General features: G+C 39.2%; 1 protein-coding gene across 1 annotated transcript; it reads right to left on the reverse strand.

Annotated features, from left to right (window-relative positions):
• Positions 1-19,295: 19,295 nt before the first annotated feature.
• Positions 19,296-23,031, reverse strand: LOC139734924 (actin CyI, cytoplasmic-like). The gene is made up of 3 exons (XM_071645701.1): positions 22,865-23,031; positions 20,472-20,958; positions 19,296-20,078 (listed from the first exon to the last, which is right to left on the reverse strand). The coding sequence occupies exons 1-3, from the start codon at positions 22,997-22,999 to the stop codon at positions 19,561-19,563; spliced, it is 1,140 nt and encodes a 379-aa protein (XP_071501802.1). The 5' UTR covers positions 23,000-23,031; the 3' UTR covers positions 19,296-19,560.
• Positions 23,032-25,451: the final 2,420 nt, after the last annotated feature.

The following is a 25,451-nucleotide window of genomic DNA, read 5'->3' on the forward strand; positions in this document are numbered from 1 at the left end:
AGATATGGATTTTTAGTTAAGGACAGATTCTAAAAGGGCAGACTCTAATAAGCTTTAAAATGATGTACAATGGTGTATAACTCAATTCAAATGGACACTCCTATTAACCTATCTTAACCCGTTGAGGACGAGTCCCAAGTATACTCGGGCAAGTGTCTATGGGAAATGCGTGTTGTAGTAAAATCAGTCCGTCCTCAACGGGTTAATATTGGAAAGAAAGCACACACTCTGAAAAAGTGCGAACCGAGAAAAGAGGCTCTGAAGTACAGGGTCTATCTGTTCATTCAAGCGTTTAATCTTTACCAAACCATGCTAGCTGTGCGATGAATGGGACAAAAAACTGGATGTAAACCATGGGAGCAACAACAATGAAGGGATTATAAGATTGAATTGAAATTGAGCATGCTCTATCTAAACATTCTGCCCATGATTACTACCAACTTTCAAAGCAGTAGTGTTATTCTTTTAAAATTCATCAGACTTGAAGGTGAAGAGTTTGCAAAGGGTTATCAAAAAATGAATAGGGGCCTCTAAGACATACCTGATCTCACATCTCTACAAAAAAGAAGGTTGTAGAAAAACTACTGGAAATGCACTTTCCCATTCATTTTATGATCCCAAACTCAAGACGAATGTAGAAGAAGAATACCTCTTTCAGAAAATATGGAAAACTCAAAACTGACTTGATTGACCCGTTTCACTTTTCTTGAGTCCTCACGTGAAATGAAGGGGTGCGACTTTTTATTCGTTTTGTGGTGCACGGTCACATATGACTTTTGGTCACACAACTGACTGACTTTGGATCTGAAATAAACCAGCGTGTTTACTCTGAGGCTATTGTGATTTATTTTGGATCCAAAGTCAGTCAGTCATGCAACTGAAAGTCATACAGTGTGTGGTGGCCTTTTAAAAATAAATGTCTAAGTATTAAAGCTGACTACAATAAAAGCCCTTCTATTTGTTTCACTTCTTCTATAAATACAAATTTACTCAACCTAAAGTCCTATCATAATGGCCATTTTGTCAATCTATGGGGAACTACTTTAAATTTCTTACCATTCCATTACTTTAACTAAATTGAGGCAGATAATACAGAATATTCACTGCTGCAAAGAAATACTAACAGAGAGTGAAACTGTGAGTTATCTTTGGGTGATTTCCTCACAATTCTGATGGACTCAAATTCATGTTTGACTTACCAGAGGGCACCACTTGAGCAAGAAGAGCTGACTGACCACCGAATGTGCAGGTGTCTCACGCCCCACTTCCACCATCTTCACATTGCTACCAACCACTCTACCCACGTCCTCAGCACGGCATTCAAAGGCAACACTGGCACATATGTCAAGTGAGGCATGTTGATCTAACAATTTCTGAGTGATGTCCAACCCGATGTCCCTCCCAAAGGATGCTGTGAACATCAGAAGAAGATGGAACTCTTCATGGCGAAGTATAACTCTCATCACTAGCTCCTTGTACTTCTCATGGTTGCTGCCATAAAGGGATGCGAGATACAAGGAAGACAAATATTCTTGAAAGATCCTGTGTGGGAATGTGACAGATGACTTTGAAGGCTTGGAGTCAGCTATAGTAGGTTTGCTAATGCTGGATATCACCTCCTCAACTTCAGTCAAGATTCCAATTTCGCAGCACGTGTCCACAGCATCCTTCCACTGTGTCAGCTTGTGTTCCGGAAAAGCAGGTGTGTTGCCAAGCAACCCATCAAACGCCATCTCACTAACTTGATGAATGCTCTTGTCCACGTCCTGCGACAGCTCCCTTGCTCTTTCTTCTGTTTGACCTTCACACATCTTGGAAATGTACTCTTCTTTCAGACAGCGCATGAGCTCTTCTAGGAGCTGAGAATGAGTTTGTAACTTCAGCATGTCATGACATTCCTTGTTGCTTACCAGATCCCATAAAATGCACAAAAGGGCAGAGTAAAATGGAAGCGGGGCAGTGATTTCAGCCATGACATCATTCTTCTTCAGGGCAGCCATCAACTCCTCTGCCAGGCTTTCCTCTCCTCTTGTACGGAAGAAATTCTTGATGAAGGCAGTCTGGGTATCCACTCCATACTCCAGAATGTACACTAATCTCATGTTATCAACAAGAATTTCTTTGGGGAAGATCTCAGCTGCTTTCCCTGGCCTTGTTGTGGCAATCACTCTGCAAGAAGCAAATCGATTCGAATGCAGGACGCTTGCGATATTTGTCATGTGCTTCTCCGCAGAGATGCTTCCTTTGTACTCATCTAATCCATCAAGGATAATCATCACTTTGTCCGGGTGTTCATGCATAAATCTTTCAATTTGTGCAGCGGTTGACGTGTTGGATTTCGACAGATAGGTCTTGGTCACCTCCCCTATGCTCAGGTTGACATTTAGGTTATGTAGTGGAATGACGATGATCATGTCAAGCTGTGTGAGCACTTTCCCCTGACACCAATCCCATGCGATCTTCGAGCATAGCGTCGTCTTGCCAACACCAGCTCCGCCTTCCACCAAGATGCGATGCGAGAATCTCATATCCACAAGGTCTTCATATACTATGGGTTTCCTCTCCTTGAAGTACTTTTCGTGCATATTTAGTTTCACCTCAAGAAGATCATCAGTTGGTATGATGGCAAATTTCCCTAATTTGACTCCATTTCTAGTGATGCGATAATGGTCCCGTAGATCAAAACCGCACTGAAGGATCTGCTTCTCAGTGAGACGAGGAACATCAGGGGATGACCCTATTACATACAACAAGGAGAATATTTCTCAATCAGATAGTTGTTGACGGTTCAGCAATGGCAAAAGGACACAGGTGCTTGTAATTACTGTCACCAAGGAGGTTATGTATTTGCCAGCATTAGCTGTATGTTTGTTTGTTTGTCTGTCTTTTTATAAAATACTTCAAAACACTTTAAACAGATTTCGATGAAACTTACAGGAAAAGCTGATGACACAAGGAATTGAAGATTAATGGCAGAGATCCTATTAACTGCCAGGATCCATGATACTGTTTTGGGAAGGATTCTATGGCCAACAGACTGGGGAGTAATCCCTCCTTACTCAACCTAAAACCTTTGATGAAAATAAAACTGTTGGACTGTTTGTACAATTTTGTACAATTCGTACTGAGATCACTACATTTTAAGGTACACTCTTCCCACCATCAATCACAACAGCTACTTGAAATGGCTGATTTTAATAGTGTGGTACACTATAATTATAGCTGTACTGGCATGCAAAAACCTCCTCAACTCACCACTAGATGGCGCTGTGGCATTTCCCAAGACTCTGTCAGCAAGGTCATGCATGTTTGCCTCCCATAACTTCTCAACAAATGCCGCCCTCACGTTGGTGTCACACGGTAGATTTTTACTCCAAATACTAAAGATCTCCAGCAAGGGCATGTACGCAAATACCCCATGGGCGCTGTGCTTGACAACATAACCATGCAACTCTTCTGGTGTGAAGCCCAACGTCAGTCCAATTCGAGTGTACATTGGTACGTCGAAATGAGCGCCTCCTGTCACCAGTCTGTGCAACTCACTATCATCTATGGTGCTGTAAAATTGACCCAAAAAAAAGATACAGATGAAAAGATTTCAATTACAAGCACTATCTCTTGTCTTGTGAAGTGATACACGGAATTCTTTAGCAAAACACAAACCTGTACTCATTACGTGTAGGTATTTCTTGTTTGCTCTTTTAGTTTGTATTTGGTTTCCTTTTTATTTCAGACTGAAATTCTTTATAATCTTTTGCCCTTCCTGTTCTAAGATGATTTGCTTCATCCCTTTTTATACTTGCAGATTTGGGCCTGCTCCCAAACTATTGGCGCGGTCATGCAAGGAGAGGGGGATTCTGCTCCTAAGATCTTGAAAACCGAACAATGAAATGACATGAAATTTGGCATGCATATTAAGTAACTCAAGATGAATTGATATACTGTATGAAATTTCATTATCATAATCATTAGTTCTTTTATTAATTGCTGATTAAGAATCCAAATTTTTCAGGCCCTGCAGGTTTGTAATTGTATTCATTGTAACCATAAGGAAATAATTGACCTTTTCATAACCTTTGATCTTCACTTAGCAAAGGCAATGAATCTAATTTGTTGAAGAATGTATTACTGAACTATGGGTGCAAACCAGGTTTACATGTATCTACAGATATTTCAAGTAGAGATATGTGTATTTCAAACATATATATTTCAGCATGTGACTACATAGACTCCGTAAACAAGCATATTTATGGGTTCAAGCAATAGGAAAAAAGACTTGTAATGGCACATAACAAGGATCTCTTTTTTTTTGGGGGGGGGGGGGGGGCATGCACCAAAACAGTTTTTCTTTTTTTTTCAAAATGGTGTAAAATCAAATGCAAGACTCAAAAGAAAAAAAAAAGTCATGTACATGTAATCTATTAAAGCACTCACACACAAACATACACACACACACAAAAAAAAGATTGCTGAATAATCAACAAAAAAGCCTACTCCTGTACTGCTGTTGCTGTTTTCTACTCCCGAATAGTGTACAATCAGATGTCCCAACTTAAAAGTTTTAACTCAACGGGAATCCATTTCCATGGCAAACAACAAGCAAACAACTCAGAATGTTTCTACCTGTTTGTATTTGGCCCTGGATTCATTTCAATATCTCCTGCCCTCAGAAGACGACTGGTTGTGATACTGAGAAGATGAGACTCATCCATCATGATGAGAAATGGAGACTGGTGGGTGAATTCAGATGTGTGATTCTGTCGAGTAAATAAAGCATCATATATTTGGCAGATTGATAAATCACATATGGGCTCCACCTACCCAAACTTCATGCAGGCCCTTTTTTGCCCAGAAATGAATAAAATCTTCATGCACCTACGATATCCAAAATACATGGTTCTGTGAATGGAGTGAAATCCATTCCTACACTGTACATGTAGAAGACTATTATATTTCATTTTTAATATACAAGTGAAACAGCAATTTCACAACAGTTCCTGATTATGTAATTGAAACTGGCACAGCAATGAATTCAAACTCATGCAGAACAGTGGAGATCTACAAAATATGTAGCTCTCACTGAAGCAAGATGGGTAGAATCTCTGCTATCTCTATTTTCAGAAAATGAAATCATACATATGAGTACAATGTCGTTAGGATGCCCATACTACTACATAACTTTTAGGTCAAGTTCGTCAAGTTTGAAGGTACACTGTACATGAGAAATTTTCAATGCTACAATTAATATGTAAAAGTGAATTTTTCTAAATATGGTGGCAATACTATTCAATTTACTCTTGAAGGGAGTACTCAGGCTCGAACATCAACCCATTTACAATTAATCCCAAGTGTTCTCAAGCAGGTGTCTACAGGGAAATATGTGTTATAGCCAAATCAGCTTGTCCTCTATGGATTAAAGTTTGAGGAAGACAATTCCTGTTTTAATGAACTAATTCACTGAATAGTATCAGTCATATGAGCTAGCATACTTGTTTGATGAGCTGAACATGGCACACTTTAATGTCCATGAAGGGAGGTGAGAGATCCTTTTCTCTCTCACTTAGCACCTAGTCCAAGCTTGAAAACAACTACTGTAAGTCATGAACTGGGGTGAAGTACGGCTGCACCGGTAGGAAAACTGAGTGAGCGTGGAACAGCTGTATTAGCAGCCGTAATGGCAGCCAAAATGTGACAACAACAGCAGTACTAAATGCTGGGTACAGGATTGTACATTTGTAGAGCCAGCAAAAAATAAGCCATGAATGAAATGGGCACGAATGGTCAACTCTCACCAGAAACACAGTCACAGGTCTATACACCTGCAATCAATCTCTCAGGTATCAGGTGCCAGCAGCGAATGGTCCGTGTTGATGTCTGTGGTACACAGTAACTCCAGAGCGCTCCACCAATGTCCACTGCATGCATACACTGTGGAAGTCCAAACACTTCAGGTTTGGGCTGGTTGCAGCAGGGAGGTCTTACAGACAAAAAAGAAACAAGAATCTCTCCTTATGGTACCCATGATGCATGTCATAGACAAGATATGGGCTCTATTGCAGGTGTAAATGAACTGCTTTGACAAGTTAGCATATTCTTCATTCACAACAAACCGAATGAGGGGCAGTTCACTGTTCCACCCCAATTAAATATTTTAGTGGGTAGAGAACAGGACAGGCAAACAAAAATCAGGCAAAATAATTGTACCCCTTTAACTGTTAACTGAACAGACTAAATTATCATGCAATCAAATACACGCGTAATAAGCAAATGCAATTTTTCAATCCAAAATATTTCACATTTACGGTAACCTGGCAAACAAATTCATGCATGTGCCATGAAAATATATGTGCAGGATGATGATAATATGTTATAGGCAGCTAAATTTTAGCCAAATTTTGCAATGATACCATATCAAATATTCTCATCTATATAGGACATTTTAGCTGTGCATTAAAAATGCGTATTGTTGTCCGCACAATTTTTACCATTCAATATCAGAGCATATTGAACGATACGCATAGGTCAACATATTAATTCCCCATAGGCTAGGGTACCATTATTTCTGGCCGTTCAAGATCACACTGTTCTGTCTTGTCTGTTGTGCGAGCGCTTGCCGAGTGCGCAAACGCTTGCTACTAGTGCGCTTCATTTTATTACAATTCACAAGTGCGCAAACATCTTCCACCAGGCAGTCTCAGGGGCTTCCCTTTTTCAGCGCCGATCCAAGTTACTGAGTAACTTCAAAGACGAGTAGAAATCCGCTATTTTTGTGCAGTTTATGCTTGGTCTACTTAATAATAGATGATTAATGATATCGGATGGCATTCATTCATGGAATACCAGGGAATATTGCACTCGTTAGGGCCTATAACAGTGTAATTACATCAATTATCATCTATATAGGACGTTTTAGCGGCACATTAAAAACGCGTATTGTAGTGCGCTCATTTTTTACCGTTCTATATCAGAGCATATTGAACGAAACGCATAGACCAACGTATTAATTCCCCATAGGCTACCGTGGTTACTTGCCGTTCAAGATCACACCATATTCAATTCTGTCTCGTCTGTTGCGCGAGCGCTTGCTGAATGCGCAAACGCTTGCTACTAGTGTGCGTCATTTTGTTACAATTCACAAGCGCGCAAACATCTTGCTAGGTGCTTGTTTCATACGCAGTTTTAGGGGCTTCCCCTTTTCAGCGCTGGGACATGACTGCCGCGAGTCAACTTCAAAGACGAGAAGAAGCCTGGTAATATTGAGCAGTTTATGCTTGCTCTACTTGATAGTATAGATGATAATAATTATATTGGATGGGCTTGATTCATGGGATACCAGGGAATATTGCACTCGTTAGGGTCAATATTGCACTCATCTTCGATTCGTGCAATATTGGCCCTAACTCGTGCAATATTCCCTGGTATCCCATTCATAGCCATCCAATATAATATAAATATTCCCTGGAGTATCACATTCATAGCCATCCAATATGATAATTATAAATGTTCTAGTGCAGTGGTTCCTTTTTCAGTCCTGCTCCCCTGAGCCCAAGTGAGGTAACTTTAGAACTTGAAGAAAAACTGAATTGATTTAAAATTAAGGGCAAGAGTTCCTTTTGAGACAGCCACCCAAAAGTGAGTGCGTGCATCCACGCGTATCGCAAGCAAGATTAGGCTAGGTAGAGTTGTATAGATCTGCACTTATTTAGTACTAGTGTGATTGGGGTGGCTGTCTCAAAAGGAAGCCTTTCCAAATTAACTTTTAACATGCCACGGTCGCCGAACGGTGACCTTAGTCCTGACGTGCCATGATCGCCGATCGGCGACTAAGAAGAGTGTGAAAAACATTGATCATTTAAGTTCTCATGGTACCGTAATGTGTTACACCAAGAAACTGCCAATGATATGTACTGGTAGCTGATTAGCATAGCCATCGTTTCCACTAAAAATTTGAGCATGCTTACATTGGAAAATTTGAGTAAATACATGATTTTTCCGCTAGATGTATCTTTTTTCGTGTCGGGAAAATCCGCAGCGAGCGCACCCTCTGCGAGATGTGTATGGATCAAAATCTCATTGGTAAACCACGCGTGTGTATGCTATTGAATCTGCGTGTATTGTCTATGCGGTTCCACTCGCATTGTTCCGCTCGGATGCTGTCCTGCGGGAAGCTGCTTTGATTTTGTCCCTCAAAGAGCGTCAGCTTTCGTTCGTCAGTCAAGTCTTTCATCCTTTTGTTTTGGTGAACGTCACTAATCGTCCCCACGCCAGCATAGGAATTGCGTGCAGAAAAAGGCCTGCCGATTTCAATAGGGTACCCCCTCCCCTGTCCGCGGTCCACTTAGACGAAAGGAGGATTAGTAGGTTCTTCCTAAGTGGACAAAAGACACTTTCCAGGGCCCGGGACAATTACTTTAGTTTCAAATACAAGATCTGGGACTAAAGGACTCAGATTTGTAAATGAATTACTGAGGCAGAAAGAGAAATTGACAAGACAAAATAATCTGCTTGTATCTTTGGAATCATACAATTCTAGAAGGCAATTTTGTTATCATTTGAAAGAAGAGATGTTGCTCTGAAACTTTCTCACAGAGTCAAGGGAGCGTTCTATTGAAGAAAAAACATGACTGACTCTTTTTTTCCATACTACACAAAAATTTCTAATAATATTTTTGATGCATCAATTATTTCTGCAATATATCAGGTTCAGATAGATAGTATGGCAAACTGACTACATGACACAAAAGAACAAAAATTTCTTGATATATATGTTGTGTAGAACTCAATTCAAAACAGTCAATAGTTTCAGAGATATGGCAGTTTTAAATTTCATTGCCAGTCCAGTTTAGAAACGTTCTGGCGTTAGGTAAAAACCTCTGGCACGTTAGGGGTTTTGGGCCTGGCACATTAAGAGGACTTAAGCTGTTACATAACCAGTTGAAATCAAAAACTCAATGTTATATGTGGCTACTATGTGCAAAGTAATAAGATGGAGGTGGAAAGAAGTTCCCGGCTATCTATGACAAAATGAATCTGAATGGAGTGGGGACCTATTTCGCGATAATCAATGCCTAGGCTTAGCCCGACCAGACACTGTTACGCTAAGCGAAAACAGTCGCGACTGGGCTGTGTATAGTTAGCCTAGGCTATAATCTATATGTTATTTTTGGTCTCCATATAATATTCTAGCACACTGAATTGGAAGAGCGGCTTGGAGCATGGAACGTTAGCCCGACCAGACGCCCTGCCCTGCTCACCTACTACGTTACACTGTAAGTCCTAACTTGTTAATTTTTATACTTTACACAGTGACTGTGGTCGGGCGACCAGCAGCCAGCCGGCCCGAACACCGAACGAACTGTGTACAAGCAGCGCCCGCGGGGCCGCGTCCCGGGGCGGGGTTAGCTTCCCAGTTGCAGTTAGACCTCCCTCTGCCCAACTTTTGGCAATTATTTTCTTCTTTTTTTTTACAGGAATTTTTGACATTCCATTACCCCTCTGATACACTTACCTAACACAACATCGTGTGTAGCAAATCTCTGACTGGCAAAATCAGAGTGACGATAACAAAGGACTCCATCATGGATCGGCTGACTGCTTTCTAAATACAGGTCGGGAACATGCTGTACACTCATACTGCATTATCAGCTAGAGTGCGGTAAATATTGCGCAAGTTCAGTGCAAGCCCGTGCGTGAACCACAACAGACACACACACCCACACGTGAGGACAAAATGAGAAGCACGCCGCCTAGCGGGGGTCAGCGCAACCTGCATGTTCATCGATCGATTAACACCATAACTATCGATGGCTCCGTACCAAATCATGCTGCATATTCCAGTGGCTTGAGTGATGAAGGGGGGGAGATCCAGAGAGAATTGTTAGGTGATACGCTATCAGCGTATCACCTATTGTGATTGTCAAAATCTCTCTTTATTTCTTTTTATTAGGTGATACGCTTTTAGCGTATCACCTATTGTGTTTGTCAAAATCTTCCTTTCTTTCTTTTTATTCTTCTTTCTTTCTGGCACATTTTGTGTCGTGAATATCTCAACATTGACATGACGGAATAACATGACATTTTCAGTCAACATGTCTCATGACAATATCTAGCCACAATAAGGTTTTCATGACAGTAACATATCTATGACGTCATCTAGGCGCCATTTTGTGATTTTCGGACCATGTTACATGATCGATCATAACTTCATAACTAAAGGTCATTTCTGTATCATTTTCGTTGGACATAAAGTTCAGGTCACGCTCTATCTTACTTTTTAATGCTAATTACCCAGGACATCATTACGCGCGCATTAGCGCGCGTCAAAGTTTTTAAATGCTTAAAACGACTTCCCAATGGGAAATCTCGAAGTTTCAGACAATTTTAAGCGTTCCGCGCGTTCGCGTCCGTCCGCGCATTTCCGCGCGCAGTGCGCGTAAGCAACATGAAAATGCACATTTTTTGACAGATTTGGATTCCTGATACATTAAGTAACAATATCCATTGATTTCCGATCAATTTCGACCTATAACAAAGGAATGCGCTGGCGTCAAAGTTGAAATTTCGTGTGCGCGTCTATGTGGAAATATAGCGAAAAACATGTCTTTGTTTATTTCGCCATAGCTCTTTAAAACGTCAGGTGACCCAATGTTTTTATTGCATATTACAAAAGCATATGAATTGAAAATAACGTTTCAAGTATCAATATTTCCCTAAATACATTATGACGTCATCATATCATCATCTGAAATCAAAAAAGTGGAATTAATTTTTTTGAGGTACTGTTTCTGACATTCATTTGCTCGTATCTCTGTTGTTTAAGCTCAATATTATCCCAAATTCAGATATGTTGTACTTTGAACATTTGCCTTTTAAGTCCAAGTCATGGTTTTGAATTTTGATGACGTCATCATAACTTAAATTGTGATTAAAGGTAAAGATGCAAAATCGGACAAGTTTACGTGTTATGTCTATGGGAGGTGATTTTTTTTAAACCATGCATTGACTTGACAACGTTTAAGCACCTTTATCTCAGCTGATTTTGCTTCATTTCCTCTGAAACTTAAGTATGATGTAGGTGAGACAATAAGCTTCAGTAATCATGCATTTTATTTTTTGAAATCTCATCATCAGGTTGACAATTTGCAGTTTAAAACTGAAAATGAGAATGGAATGTGGACAAAACGATTCCCGATTCAGCTTTCACATACATAAGTTTACGTTCCTCATATTTTCTCGCCGAGACGTATGGCCGAGTGGTTAAAGGCGACGTCTCAGAGACGTGAGGTTGCGGGTTCGAACCCCACAAGATCACGAAACAAAATACTTAGCTATTTTACTTTTTTTCTTCAATTTTGTATTACATATTCGTCCATGTAGAAATCACGTTCGTATATAAACGCACCTATACACACACACAGACACACAGACACACACCATATCCCTCTTTTTTGTGTTGGAGACCACATTGCTTCGACTGCTGCAAAATTTTGCAGGCTCACTTTGTCTAACCGATCATAGTATGTAATGACGACGACGGAGGTGTTGTACTTTGAACATTTGTCTTTCAAGACCATGTCATTGTTTTGTACTTTGATGACGTCATCACACTGAAAATTGTGATTAAAGGCAAGGTATCAAAACCAGCCGATTATAGGCTTTATGTCTACGGCGCGTATTTTTCCCAAGTTGCCAGAAATGGCATAGCGACATCAGTTGTTACAAGGCCGCATTTCCGTCTAGCAATGCAATACATGTTCACGCGGCCACGATTGTTGAGTGGGCATTGACTTTTTCCCCCTGTAATATCCATACATTTCTTTTTTGCCTTACCATTTCCGGGGATGTCCCGTGGCCGAGTGGTTAGAGAAACGGTTTTGCATGCACGCTCAATATAACTTCAAGGTGCCTATATCACATTCTTTTCTTTGTCGATCACAGATGACCGACACCTGATGACCCCAAGCGTATCACCTAACTCGTCAGCGTGACGAGTTTCATATCTCGTTCTTCTTTCTTTCTGGACAATTTTGTGTCATCAATATCTCAAGAATGACATTACGGAATAACATGACATTTTCAGGGAACATGTCTCATGACAATATCTAGCCACAATAAGGTTTTCATGACAGTAACATATCTATGACGTCGTCTAGGCGCCATTTTGTGATTTTTGGACCATGTTACATGATCGATCATAACTTCATAACTAAAGGTCATTTCTGTATCATTTTTTGTGGACATAAAGTTCAGGTCACGTTCTATCTTACTTCTTTTGATGCTAATTACCTAGGACATCATTAAGTGCGCGTAAGCGCGCGTCAAAATTTTAAAAGGCTCAAAACAACTTTCCAATGGGAAATCTCGAAGTTTCAGACAATTTTATGCGTTTCAAACAATTTTGCGCGTGCGCGTCCGTCCGCGCATTTTCGCGCGCACAGCGCGTCAGCAACATGAAAATACACTTTTTTTGACAGATTTGGATTCCTGATACTTTGAGCAACAATATCCATTGATTTCTAATCGATTCCTACAAATAACAAAGCAATGCACTTGCGTCAAAGTTCAAATTTCGCGTGCGCGTCTATGTGCAAATATAGTGAAAAAACATGTCTTTGTTTATTTCGCCATAGCTCTTTAAAACGTCAGGTGACCCTATGTTTTTATTGCATATTACAAAAGCATATAAATTGGACATGACGTTTCAAGTATCATTATTTCCATAATTACATTATGACGTCATCATATCGTCATCTGAAATCAAAAAAGTGGAATTAATTTTTTTGAGGTACTGTTTCTGACATTCATTTGCTCGTATCTCTGTTGTTTAAGCTCAATATTATCCCAAATTCAGATATGTTGTACTTTGAACATTTGCCTTTCAAGTCCATGTCATGGTTTTGAAATTTGATGACGTCATCATGCTTTAAATTGTGTTTAAAGGTAAAGACGCAAAATCGGACAAGTTTACGTGTTATGTCTATGGGAGGTGATTTTTTTAGAAACCATGCATTGACTTGACAACGTTTAAGCACCTTTATCTCAGCTGATTTTGCTTCATTTCCTCTGAAACTTATTTATGTTGTAGCTGTGACAATAAGCTGCAGTAATCATGCATTTTATTCTTTGAAATCTCCTCATGAGGTTGACAATTTTGCAATTTAAAACTGAAAATGAGAATGGAATGCGGACCAAACGATTCCTGATTCATCTTTCACGTACATAAGCTTACGTTCCTCTAATTTTCTCGTCGAGACGTATGGTCGAGTGGTTAGAGGCGTCGTCTTAGAAACGTGAGGTTGCACACGTACGGGTTCGATCCTCACAAGAGCACGAAAGAAAATAATATATTTTTTTTACTTTTTTTCTTCAATAGAGTACTACACCTTCGTCCATGTAGAAATCACGTTTGCATGTAAACACACCTATACGCACACACTCACACAGTATACCTTTGTTTTGCGTTGGAGACTGCATTACTTCGACTGCTGCAAAATTATAGTTTTGCAGGTTGGGCTTTTCAAACTGATATAGTATACTGTCACAACATGAAATTTGTTCATATTAATTCAGTAACACAATGTAGTCGTGGTTACTTTGTGCTGATTTATACATGTAACAAGCTATACATTGTAAAAAAGGTATTCAGTCTTCTGTATTGATGATTATTTGTCAATTAGTGGTTTTTGTGGAGTTTCAGATAGTGATAAAAAGTATGGATGATAAGTGCAGCGATAATTCCTATAGTTAGTTCAAAGCTGTGTTACAGATGTTTGATACATACATTTAGCATTGTGTGTGTGTATATACGTGTGTATACAGGTTGGCCATATGACACATGCTAGACAATTACTCTTAATTGATTAGCAAACGTGATCAGCTATGGAACTGAATATGGTACTAATGTATGATGTTAATGATTCTGATTAAACTGTGACGAGTTTAAAGGGATAGCGTAACTGTGTGTAAAAATAAGGCAATTATAAGGATATTTTAGGGCAATTTGATAACCATGCCTATAATAATTTCATACAGGTACTAATGCCTGCCTCATATTCAAATGATAGATCGTCATGTCAATAGCAAACTGACAACGTACGATGAATGTGTTATATATTGAACAACTGTCTTTCAAGTCCATAACGTTCCCCATATTTTCCCGTCGAGACGTGTCGCCGAGTGGTTAAAGGCGACGTCTCAGAGACGTGAGGTTGCGGGTTCGAACCCCACAAGATCACGAAACAAAATAATTAGCTACTTTACTGTTTTTTTTTTCTTCAATTTTGTATTACATATTCGTCCATGTAGAAATCACGTTCGTATATAAACGCACCTATACACACACACAGACACACACACACGCCATATCCCTCTTTTTTGTGTGTTGGAGACCACATTGCTTCGACTGCAGCAACATTTTGCAGGTTGACTTTGTCAAACCGATCATAGTATGTAATGACGACGACTGAGGTGTTGTACTTTGAACAATTTTCTTTCAAGACCATGTCATTGTTTTGTAATTTGATGACGTCATTACACTGAAAATTGTGATTAAAGGCAAGGTATCAAAACCAGCCGATTATAGGTTTTATGTCTGCGGGACGTATTTTTCCCAAGTTGCCAGAAATGGCATAGCGACCTCAGTCGTTACAAGGCCGCTTTTCCGTCTAGCAATGCAATAGATGTTCACACGGCCACGTTAGTTGAGTGGGCATTGACTTTCCCCCCGTTATATCTATACATTGTTGTTGTTTTTTTGTCTTACCATTTCCGTGGATGACCCGTGGTCGAGTGGTTACAGATACGGTTTCGCATGCACGCTCAATATAACTTCAAGGTGCCTATATCACATTCTTTTCTTTGTCGATCACAGATGACTGTCATCTCATGACCACAAGCGTATCACCTAACTCGTCCTCAATGTGACGAGTTTTCATGTCTCGTCTTCTTTCTTTCTGGACAATTTTGTGTCATCAATATCTCAAGAATGACATTACGGAATAACATGACATTTTCAGGGAACATGTCTCATGACAATATCTAGCCACAATAAGGTTTTCATGACAGTAACATATCTATGACGTCATCTAGGCGCCATTTTGTGATTTTCGGACCATGTTACATGATCGATCATAACTTCATAACTAAAGGTCATTTCTTTATCATTTTTTGTGAACATAAAGGTCAGATCACGCTCTATCTTTCTTTCTCTGATGCTAATTACCTAGGACGTCATCTAGGACGCGTAAGCGCGCGTCAAACTTTTAAAAGGCTCAAAACAACTTTCCAATGGGAAATCTCGAAGTTTCAGACAATTTTAAGCGTTTCAAACAATTTTGCGCGTGCGCGTCCGTCCGCGCGTTTTCGCGCGCACAGCGCGTCAGTAACATGAAAATGCACTTTTTTTGACTGATTTGGATTCCTGATACTTTGAGTAACAATATCCATTGATTTCTGATCGATTCTGACAAATAACAAAGCAATGCACTTGCGTCAAAGTTCAAATTTCGCCTTCGCGTCTATGTGCAAATATAGTGAAAAAACATGTCTTTGTTTATTTCGCCATAGCTCTTCAAAACACCTGGTTACCCTATGTTTTTATTGCATATTACAAAAGCATATAAATTGGACCTAACGTTTCAAGTATCATTATTTTCATAATTACATTATGACGTCATCATATCGTCATCTGAAATCAAAAAAGTGGAATTAATTTTTTTGAGGTACTGTTTCTGACATTCATTTGCTCGTATCTCTGTTGTTTAAGCTCAATATTATCCCAAATTCAGATATGTTGTACTTTGAGCATTTGCCTTTTAAGTCCATGTCATGTTTTTGATATTTGATGACGTCATCATACCTTAAATTGTGATTAAAGGTAAAGATGCAAAATCGGACAAGTTTACGTGTATTGTCTATGGGAGGTGATTTTTTTAGAAACCATGCATTGACTTAACAACGTTTAAGCACCTTTATCTCAGCTGATTTTGCTTCATTTCCTCTGAAACTTTAGTATGTTGTAGCTGAGACAATAAGCTGCAGTAATCATGCATTTTATTCTTTGAAATCTTCTCATGAGGTTGACAATTTTGCAATTTAAAACTGAAAATGAGAATGGAATGCGGACGAAACGATTCCTGATTCACCTTTCACGTATATAAGTTTACGTTCCTCTAATATTCTCGTCGAGACGTATGGCCGAGTGGTTAGAGGCGTCGTCTCAGAAACGTGAGGTAGCACACGTACGGGTTCGATCCTCACAAGAGCACGAAAGAAAATAATTATTTCTTTTTTTTACTTTTTTTTTCTTCAATGGAGTACTACACCATCGTCCATGTAGAACCATGTTTACATGTAAACACACCTAATACGCACACACTCACACAGTATACCTTTGTTTTGCGTTGGAGACTGCATTACTTCGATTGCTGCAAAATTTTGCAGGCTGGGCTTTTCAAATTGATGTAGTATATTGTAACAAAATGAAATTTGTTCATATCAATTCAGTAACACAATGTAGTCGTGGTTACTTTGTGCTGATTTATACATGTAACAAGTTATACATTGTAAAAAAGGTATTTGCATTGTTCCTTTAAGTCAGTCTTCTGTATTGATGATTATTTGTCAATTAGTGGTTTTTGTGGAGTTTCAGATAGTGATAAAAAGTATGGATGATAAGTGCAGCGATAATTCCTACAGTTAGTTCAAAGTTGTGTTACAGATGTTTGATACATACATTTAGCATTGTGTGTGTGTATATACGTGTGTATACAGGTTGGCCATATGACACATTCTAGACAATTAATCTTAATTAATTAGCAAACGTGATCAGCTATGGAACTGAATATGGTACTAATGTGTGATGTTAATAATTCTGATTAAACTGTGACGAGTTTAAAGGGATAGCATAACTGTGTGTAAAAATAGGGCAATTATAAGAAAATTTTAGGGGAACTTGATAACCATGCCTATAATAATTTCATACAGGTACTAATACCTGCCTCATATTCCTGTCATAGATCGTCATGTCAATAGCAAACTGACAACGTAGGATGAATGTGTTATATATTGAACAACTGTCTTACAAGTCCATAACGTTCCCCATATTTTCTCGTCGAGACGTATGGCCGAGTAGTTAAAGGCGACGTCTCAGCGACGTGAGGTTGCGGGTTCGAACCCCACGAGATCACGAAACAAAATACTTAGCTATTTTACTGTTTTTTTTCTTCAATTTTGAATTACATATTCGTCCATGTAGAAATCACGTTCGTATATAAACGCACCTATACACACACACACGCCATATCCCTCTTTTTTGTGTGTTGGAGACCACATTGCTTCGACTGCAGCAAAATTTTGCAGGTTGACTTTGTCAAACCGATCATAGTATGTAATGACGACGACGGAGGTGTTGTACTTTGAACAATTGTCTTTCAAGACCATGTCATTGTTTTGTAATTTGATGACGTCATTACACTGAAAATTGTGATTAAAGGCAAGGTATCAAAACCAGCCGATTATAGGTTTTATGTCTGTGGGACGCATTTTTCCCAAGTTGCCAGAAATGGCATAGCGACCTCAGTCGTTACAAGGCCGCTTTTCCGTCTAGCAATGCAATAGATGTTCACACGGCCACGAATAGTTGAGTGGGCATTGACTTTCCCCCTGTTATATCTATACATTGGGTTTTTTTTTGTCTTACCATTTCCGTGGATGACCCGTGGCCGAGTGGTTACAGAAACGGTTTCGCATGCACGCTCAATATAACTTCAAGGTGCCTATATCACATTCTTTTCTTTGTCGATCACAGATGACTGTCATCTGATGACCACAAGCGTATCACCTAACTCGTCCTCAATGTGACGAGTTTTCATGTCTCGTTAAAGTTGATTTTGAAGATGATAGTTTTTAATTTCGATAAGTCAGCAATCATTTTCTTCGATTACTTATCTTCTTCGATTTCCCTCCTTCATCCGGCGACTGAATATGAAGGACTGTTACAAATAAAGTTCTTCCTTTCGAGGACATCAGCAGAGTATAGCTGAATCTTCTACCAACAATGTATGTAATTATATTGAATAATGACGCCCCAGTTGTCGATATTATGATTGAAGGCAAGATATTAGGTGATGTGGATATTTCAACTCTCATCCGGGGTCCATTTTAATGCACCGATAGCCGGCTTGCTCCTGCAAACAGATAGCCCAGCTGTTCAGTCTTATTTGAAGTAGCCGGAAGAATACTAGTAATTCGGATTTACAAAATGTGACCGCTTCCCTGCTACACTGTCAGATTTACAAAGCTGCAATACGGTCTAGTCTGATTGGTACAAGGATATAGACATGTTGATTTAATTTCAGGTGAATAGTGTAATATTTAGGTACTATGGAACTTATATGTGACTTATATGACTTTTAAAGAGTTTTAATCCTTATGTGATTGAACCATTGGCCTACAATTTAGATTGAATTTCGAGATCATTTAGACTGTTTGCAAAGCTCCGGGGTTTTTGTTATAAGTAAATAAGAAAATGATTATACAAACTGCAGACATAGGCCTAATATAGACACAGAGAAAATACACAAAAACACAATGAATTTACATTGCATAAAATCCTTTTATTTACACTTAATACTGATTTTGAAGAGAGCGTTAACTAAATGATAGTTAGCAGTGATTATTCACATAGTCGGCAACTTTCATGACCATAAGAACGAGAAAGCACAAAACTTTGACAAATGGATCTCATAATTTTAATTGGATTCCTACCTGTGAATTCAAGTTTGCTTTAAAAGCGTTGAAATTATAATATTCTGCAGGATAATATTATCATCTACTACAATAGCAAAGATCTTTTCCTGAAATTAATGGTAATGATGATCATAGAAACGGAAACCTCTGAAAAAAGGGCGAGTGTATAATGATAATGATGAGTGTAATTACATGATAACCATTGGAGTCATGTAGTTTTTTACATGAAAATGTTGCACGAACTTTCTCCTATAAATATTACGACGGTCTTATAATCTATAGTTAACAAAAAATGGGTATTTTGCCAGTATCATTTCCATCGTTAATTCCTATCATTATTCGATTGTCGCAAACATAACTCAGTTCACTCCACTTGTGACTTCGGATGAATTATCTACACGAAGAATTTTTTTTTTTTCAAGTGAAAATTAGGCTCAAAGGAATATTAAGCTCTTCAATGAATAAAAACGTAAAGAAACGAAACGCTGGTCATCACGTCGAAAACAACAATAATGATAGCAATGCGTGTAATATCATAAGGACAATGCGCAACTAATAGATTTTGTTTTTGACGAGATAAACAGTGAGAATAATACATTCTGCATGTATTAAACTCGAAAACACAGTTGTAGGAGCTAGCACAAAATAGTAGACATGTCTGCGTGCGGTCAGTTCCAAGTCTGTTCCCTGCACGCACTGTCTTACAATAATACGTTTCTTTACGACAGACATGGAATTCTTCGAAAGGCATTTACAAGGTACTTATGATTTGACAGTATTTCAGTTACACAGTTCTCAAAAGAATCACCGAGCTCAGAAGCATTTCCTGTGAACGATGCCTGGTCCCGACTCGTCGTACTCCTGTTTGCTGATCCACATCTGTTGGAAGGTAGACAAAGACGCAACAATGGAGCCTCCGATCCAAACAGAATACTTCCTCTCGGGAGGAGCGATGATCTTGATCTTCATGGACGGCGGAGCCAGGGCGGTGATCTCCTTCTGCATCCTGTCGGCGATGCCGGGGAACATGGTGGAGCCGCCGGAGAGGACGATGTTGGCGTACAAGTCCTTCCTGATGTCAACGTCGCACTTCATGACGCTGTTGTACACGGCCTCGTGGATTCCCTCGATTTCTTGGCCGATAAACGATGGCTTGAAGAAAGTCTCGGGAGCTCGGAAGCGTTCGTTGGCGATGGTGACGATTTGGCCATCTGGGAGCTCATAGTTCTTCTCCAGGGACGATGACTTCGCAGCGGCCTCTATCTCCTGGTCGAAGTCGAGCGCGACGTAGCAAAGCTTCTCCTTGATATCGCGAACGATTTCTCTCTCGGCTGTAGCATTCGAGACAAAATTGATATTAAAGAGGCATTAACGAGGTTGCGATTTTAATTTACGACAGAGAGACGCACTTGCTTTATCGTTCAAGATAAAAAAAAAATGTTTAGACTTTATCCGAGTATTTTATCGTTGCTCCTAGGAAGTTTACAACTTTAAGCCCTGGATGTAATGAATGTTGGCAAACATTCATATTGCTGTTGCATAAGATAATCTGTTGAAATTTGTGTAGATACAGACGATTAATATTTCAATCGCATAGCAAAAGTTGTAAAAAGAATGTATTCATTCCAGAGGAAGGATCTGAGATGAAGATTGAAATCAGTGGTTGAAAAAAAGGTTGATTGTGACAACAATGGCATCATTATATTAACACAAAGCGTCCTTACCCGAAGTGGTGAACGAGTGGCCCCGCTCTGTGAGAATGGTGATGAGGTAATCGGTGAGATCCCGACCCGCCAGGTTCAGCCGAGTGATGGCGTGGGGCAGCGAGTACCCTTCGTAGATGGGAATGGTGTGCGAGACGCCATCACCGGCATCGAAGACAATCCCTGTTGTCCTCCCCGAGGCGTAGAGGGACATGACAGCCTGGATGGCAACGTACATGGCGGGGGTGTTGAACGTTTCGAACATGATTTGCGTCATCTTCTCCCTGTTCGCCCTCGGATTCAACGGAGCTTCGGTTAGGAGTATAGGGTGTTCTTCGGGGGCGACGCGGAGCTCGTTGTAGAACGTGTGATGCCAGATCTTCTCCATGTCGTCCCAGTTGGTGACGATGCCGTGTTCGATCGGGTATTTGAGGCTGAGAACACCCCTCTTGCTCTGGGCTTCGTCTCCAACGTAGCTGTCTTTAGACCCCATACCCGCCATCATTATCTTTGATAAGAAAACACATCACAACAAAGAATTTTAGTTATCTTATTTTCTCCAAGCGTTAGGCCTATAACATCGTGTGAATTAAGGCGATATTGCATCTAACATTATCATGAAGAAAACCCAATTAAATTTCATTTTCCTATTCCCTTACCCCTATCTTCCTTCATTCCCCTCATTATTTGTATTTTCTTTTGAATCTTTCTCTTGTGCGGGACATTGTCACTTTAATGATATATTTTTTTTTTGTAGAAATACTTTGTTCGATATACATGGCTATATCGTCAACATTGTTGACGATATTTATATTCACTATCATAATCATTAGTGCCTTCTTTGATGAAAAAAAAAAAATGTTTATGAAATCATCATTACCATTCGAAAGAAAAGAAAAATGGCGCGCATTGTGAACCAGACTATTTTCAGCGTCAAGCAGCATTGTCATAGGATGGTAGACACATTGGATATCCACAGATCATACTAGAGTAAAACCTTGCACGAGGTCCCATATTCTCTGATTTCTCTCAAATAAGCGCGATTATTCATAATGATATGGCCTTTAAAGAAAGGGAAGCAAATCAAAACTGAACGTTAACCTATAGAACGTTTAGATAATCGTGGATGAAACATAATTGCATTTTTGCCAGGTATTTGCAAATCTGTAAAGAAAGGTCACTCAGACATCCAATTGGGGCTTTTGTCCAGAGTATGTGGCGGCCATTTTATAGAGTCTGAGCAAATCTAGTCAGACACAACTATGAAAACTATGATACAGATAATACATTGTATAAATTTGACATGGTGAACATTCACACTATTGACACTGAATTATTATAAGACCTTTGCAGTATGCATGGATATCTTTTCTATGATCGTAGGTCCTAAAGGACAAGTCCACCTTCATATACATAAGGATTGAGAGAATGCAGCAATATTAGTAGAACACATCAGTGAAAGTTTGAGGAAAATTGGACAATCCATTCAAAAGTTATTTATATTTTTTAGTATCTGCGCAGTCACTGCTGGAAGAGAAGACTACTACAGTGTATGATGTCACATGCGTACAACTATATAAGGAAAATAAAAAGAGAATTTCACAAAACTTTACTTTTTGAATAAAGTGCACATTTCTTCGACTTGCTACTGACGTATGTTAAGGGTAATATTATGCCCCCTGCCTTCTGAAAGAGAGAAGTCGAGAGTTCTTTTGCTATGCGAGAAAAATGGAAATATGTTGAATTTTCTTTATTCTTTCTTTATATCGTTGTACTCATGTGACATCACAAGCTATAGTAGTCTTTTCATCCAGCCGTGACTGAACAGAAACTCAAGAAATTCATAACTTTTTAACGGATTGTCCGATTTTGCTCAAACTCTCACTGATGTGTTCTACTAATTTATTGCTGCATTCACTCAACCCACATGTCTATGAAGGTGAACTTGTCCTTAAGTATCTTATTTACTTTTGGATAAGATATAGTGAATTGATTGCATTCACCACTGTTCACGTATATATAGCGTTTGAGTGTATATAGTTTTTGCCAGAACGTTTATTGATAATCATTATAAAATGTGGCTTTGAAGTGTTTCTGTCCTAAGACTACAATCAGATTATCACATTGCTAACAAAATCAGTAGGTGCTTGTGCATGCAATCATAACAATTTCGTGGCTGTTGAAAGTGCCCGACAGAAGCCATGTGCCCTATAAATTCGTAAAAGCACTTTTGAGCGTCATTTGCACAGCCCTATAGACTTCACTCGACCTTGTTACAGCAGAACAGTGACTGTTTTACACAGATGGCAACAACGATAAAAATTAAACTATAAACGAGTCAATTTATTTTCGATATCACACCTCATATTATGCTTTGCGAATTAAACAAGCCCAGCAGATTTTGGTCTGCATACCTGATGCCTCGGTCTGCCGACGATAGAAGGGAAGACAGCTCGTGGCGCATCGTCCCCTGCGAAGCCAGCTTTACACATCCCGGATCCGTTGTCCATGACCAGGGGACTGATATCATCATCGCCATACTCAGACATCTTTGCGGGTTTTAATGTCAGCTCTTTCAAGGAGAATCGAACCATAATGATAAAGAAATAAAATAAAGTATTCCGCATGTAATGTCTCCTTATTGCTCGCAGTGTGAGTATGGCCTACACAAAACTGTCACACCTTAGACGTCACAAAGTCACACCATCCTAGTCGCTAAATCATTACTTTTTTTACGTGGTAAATCATTCATTTCATTTAATGCTAATTTATCCTTATACGTGACCTCATTCATCATTGTCTTTTAATCCAACTGGCACAATGAAATCAGTTATTCAATATATTCCATAACCAAGTCTTTTTCTGATGTACAATTTTGTATAATGTGTGCATTTTTTTTATACATTTGCATTCGCAGATTGTTCAGCTAAACTGCTTGTATTTATCATCCTTGACGTGATCTGATTTGATTTGAATTATTGACTTCTGCATTATCGTTGTATTTGCACTATAATAGTACAGTCATGTATGATTTGTACACACATTGTTGGTATAATACTGACGATCATCAATGTTCAATGCAACCATGTCAACATCATTGTATATAATTCTTATAATCCCGTTCGTATTTTATAGTATGAGTTTAGAACTATTCATGCAGTACAGGCCTACTCTAGAGCAACCACAATTCTTACACTCCTGCCCCCCCCCCCACCCCCAGAATGTGGTAATTTTTCGCTTCTGTTTTTGCTAAAACTGGAAGTTTCGGTGGATACACCATTTTGACATCTAACACTTTGTAGAACTTTACTAACAATAACGGGACCTCCTACCAGTTTTACGCCACAATCACGGCACTTATACCTTAGATAATTCTGTATGCCTCAAGCAAGAATGTGAAATAGAAGGGAGTTAGACTTACCTATAATTATTCTCACTCGTTGGTGGTGGATGATCCGCCTTGATTTGACTTGAAATAAAGTCTCACTGAAGCTCTCAAAAGGCGCCTTCACAAAAACAATTTCTTCGATGTCAAGTTTTGATGGACCAGATAGGTACCTGTTGCGCTTACACTCAGCTGAGTATCGATACAGAGACTATTGGTCGAATGAGCGTTTGCAAGTGGTTGAAAAGCTCTTAACTGTGCCTTTCTTTTATACCCTTCAGCATCCAACTTCTAAATTTCAAGTGCATGTACTCATGTCCAAATATGGGCGAATCACTAGTATTTGCTTGTCGGGAGAGCTCTGAATCACACGACTGTTATCATTTCAATGCATTTCAATTATCTTACTCCAGGTATAGCTTCGATAATAAGTTCTTCGCATCCTCATGTATATTCAATGTTGATGACCTTCGCCCCAGAGAAGAGGGCCAAATATTTATTGAGGGAGGCTCGACGTGGACTTATAAGGTAACCCTGTATGACTGGGTGCTGCTGAGTGCTGCGTTAAGATTAGTCAGAACAATGAAATAGTAACCAGGTCAGTCGCATGTTTACACGGCTGCTACCACTTCATTTGCCTCAGCTAAGTTGACCCGAATTAGAGTACACGCCATCTTGTTGATCTCATTGGCATGTTTGGTTTTTGATTAATCATATTCGACTTCAGTGTTCTTTGCAACTGTGTTCCCTCCCATAATCACTCACCTGTTTGGTTTTATATATTTTTTTAGTATTATTTAGTTGAAGTGGAAACAAAGGTAACGGACCACCCATAACATCATTCTAAACCTACTCCTTTACCCCTTACGTGAGGATTGATTCCATATTAGGGAATTTTGAGGGTGTTTCTTTCCACTCCATTTTCTGTGCCAACGCGGTGACCTTTGTATCGGGATTGATATCGATAATTTGCAAGTCATTGATTGCCCTATAAAAGGCCCAAATGGCTGAGAGCGTACAGCGGGCCATATCATAGCTATATTATACATACTCATAGTGTAGAACAACCATGCTTAAAGACACTTATAAAGGACAAGTTCACCTTCGTATATGCATGTGCATTGAATGGCTCAGGGAGATGAGACGTGTAACCTTCCTGAATGAACGCAACAATACTTATAACCCCATTCCATACTAATTTCTGAAATCTCAATAGACTTAATACACAGGCCACCAGGTTCTCGCATGGAATGGGTTAATAGGACACATCAGTGAAAGTTTGAGGAAAATCGGACAATCCGTTCAAAGATAATTATGATTTTTTTTTTTTTTTTAGGTTTCTGCGCAGTAACTGCTGAATAAGGGGGCTGCATGCTACAGATTATCATGTCACATGCGCATAGAATGAATTAATGTCACCGTACATCGTATTGCGATATACGTCGAAATATTGTGATCGGTCAATAAAGTCGCCCAAACATGACTTTTAATATCTAATAGACGACTATACTATAAAAAATATAATTATCTAGACAGAATTATTCAAGCCTGGGTATGATGTGGTGCACACGGACACGCTTGTACAAACCGACATTATATATAATATTATATCATAT

Source organism: Diadema antillarum, unplaced genomic scaffold (assembly GCF_040938485.1).
Source record: "Diadema antillarum isolate AM-2024a unplaced genomic scaffold, OU_Dant_1.0 seq00000552_RagTag, whole genome shotgun sequence".
NCBI lineage: Eukaryota > Metazoa > Echinodermata > Echinoidea > Diadematoida > Diadematidae > Diadema > Diadema antillarum.

Coding starts and splice junctions, on each gene's coding strand:
- LOC139734924 (XM_071645701.1), bottom strand. CDS start 22,999: ATGTCTGAGTATGGCGATGATGATATCAGTCCCCTGGTCATGGACAAC. Junction 20,959..22,864: donor TCGGCAGACCGAGGCATCAG/GTATGCAGACCA, acceptor TTCTTATCAAAG/ATAATGATGGCGGGTATGGG. Junction 20,079..20,471: donor CCACTCGTTCACCACTTCGG/GTAAGGACGCTT, acceptor CGAATGCTACAG/CCGAGAGAGAAATCGTTCGC.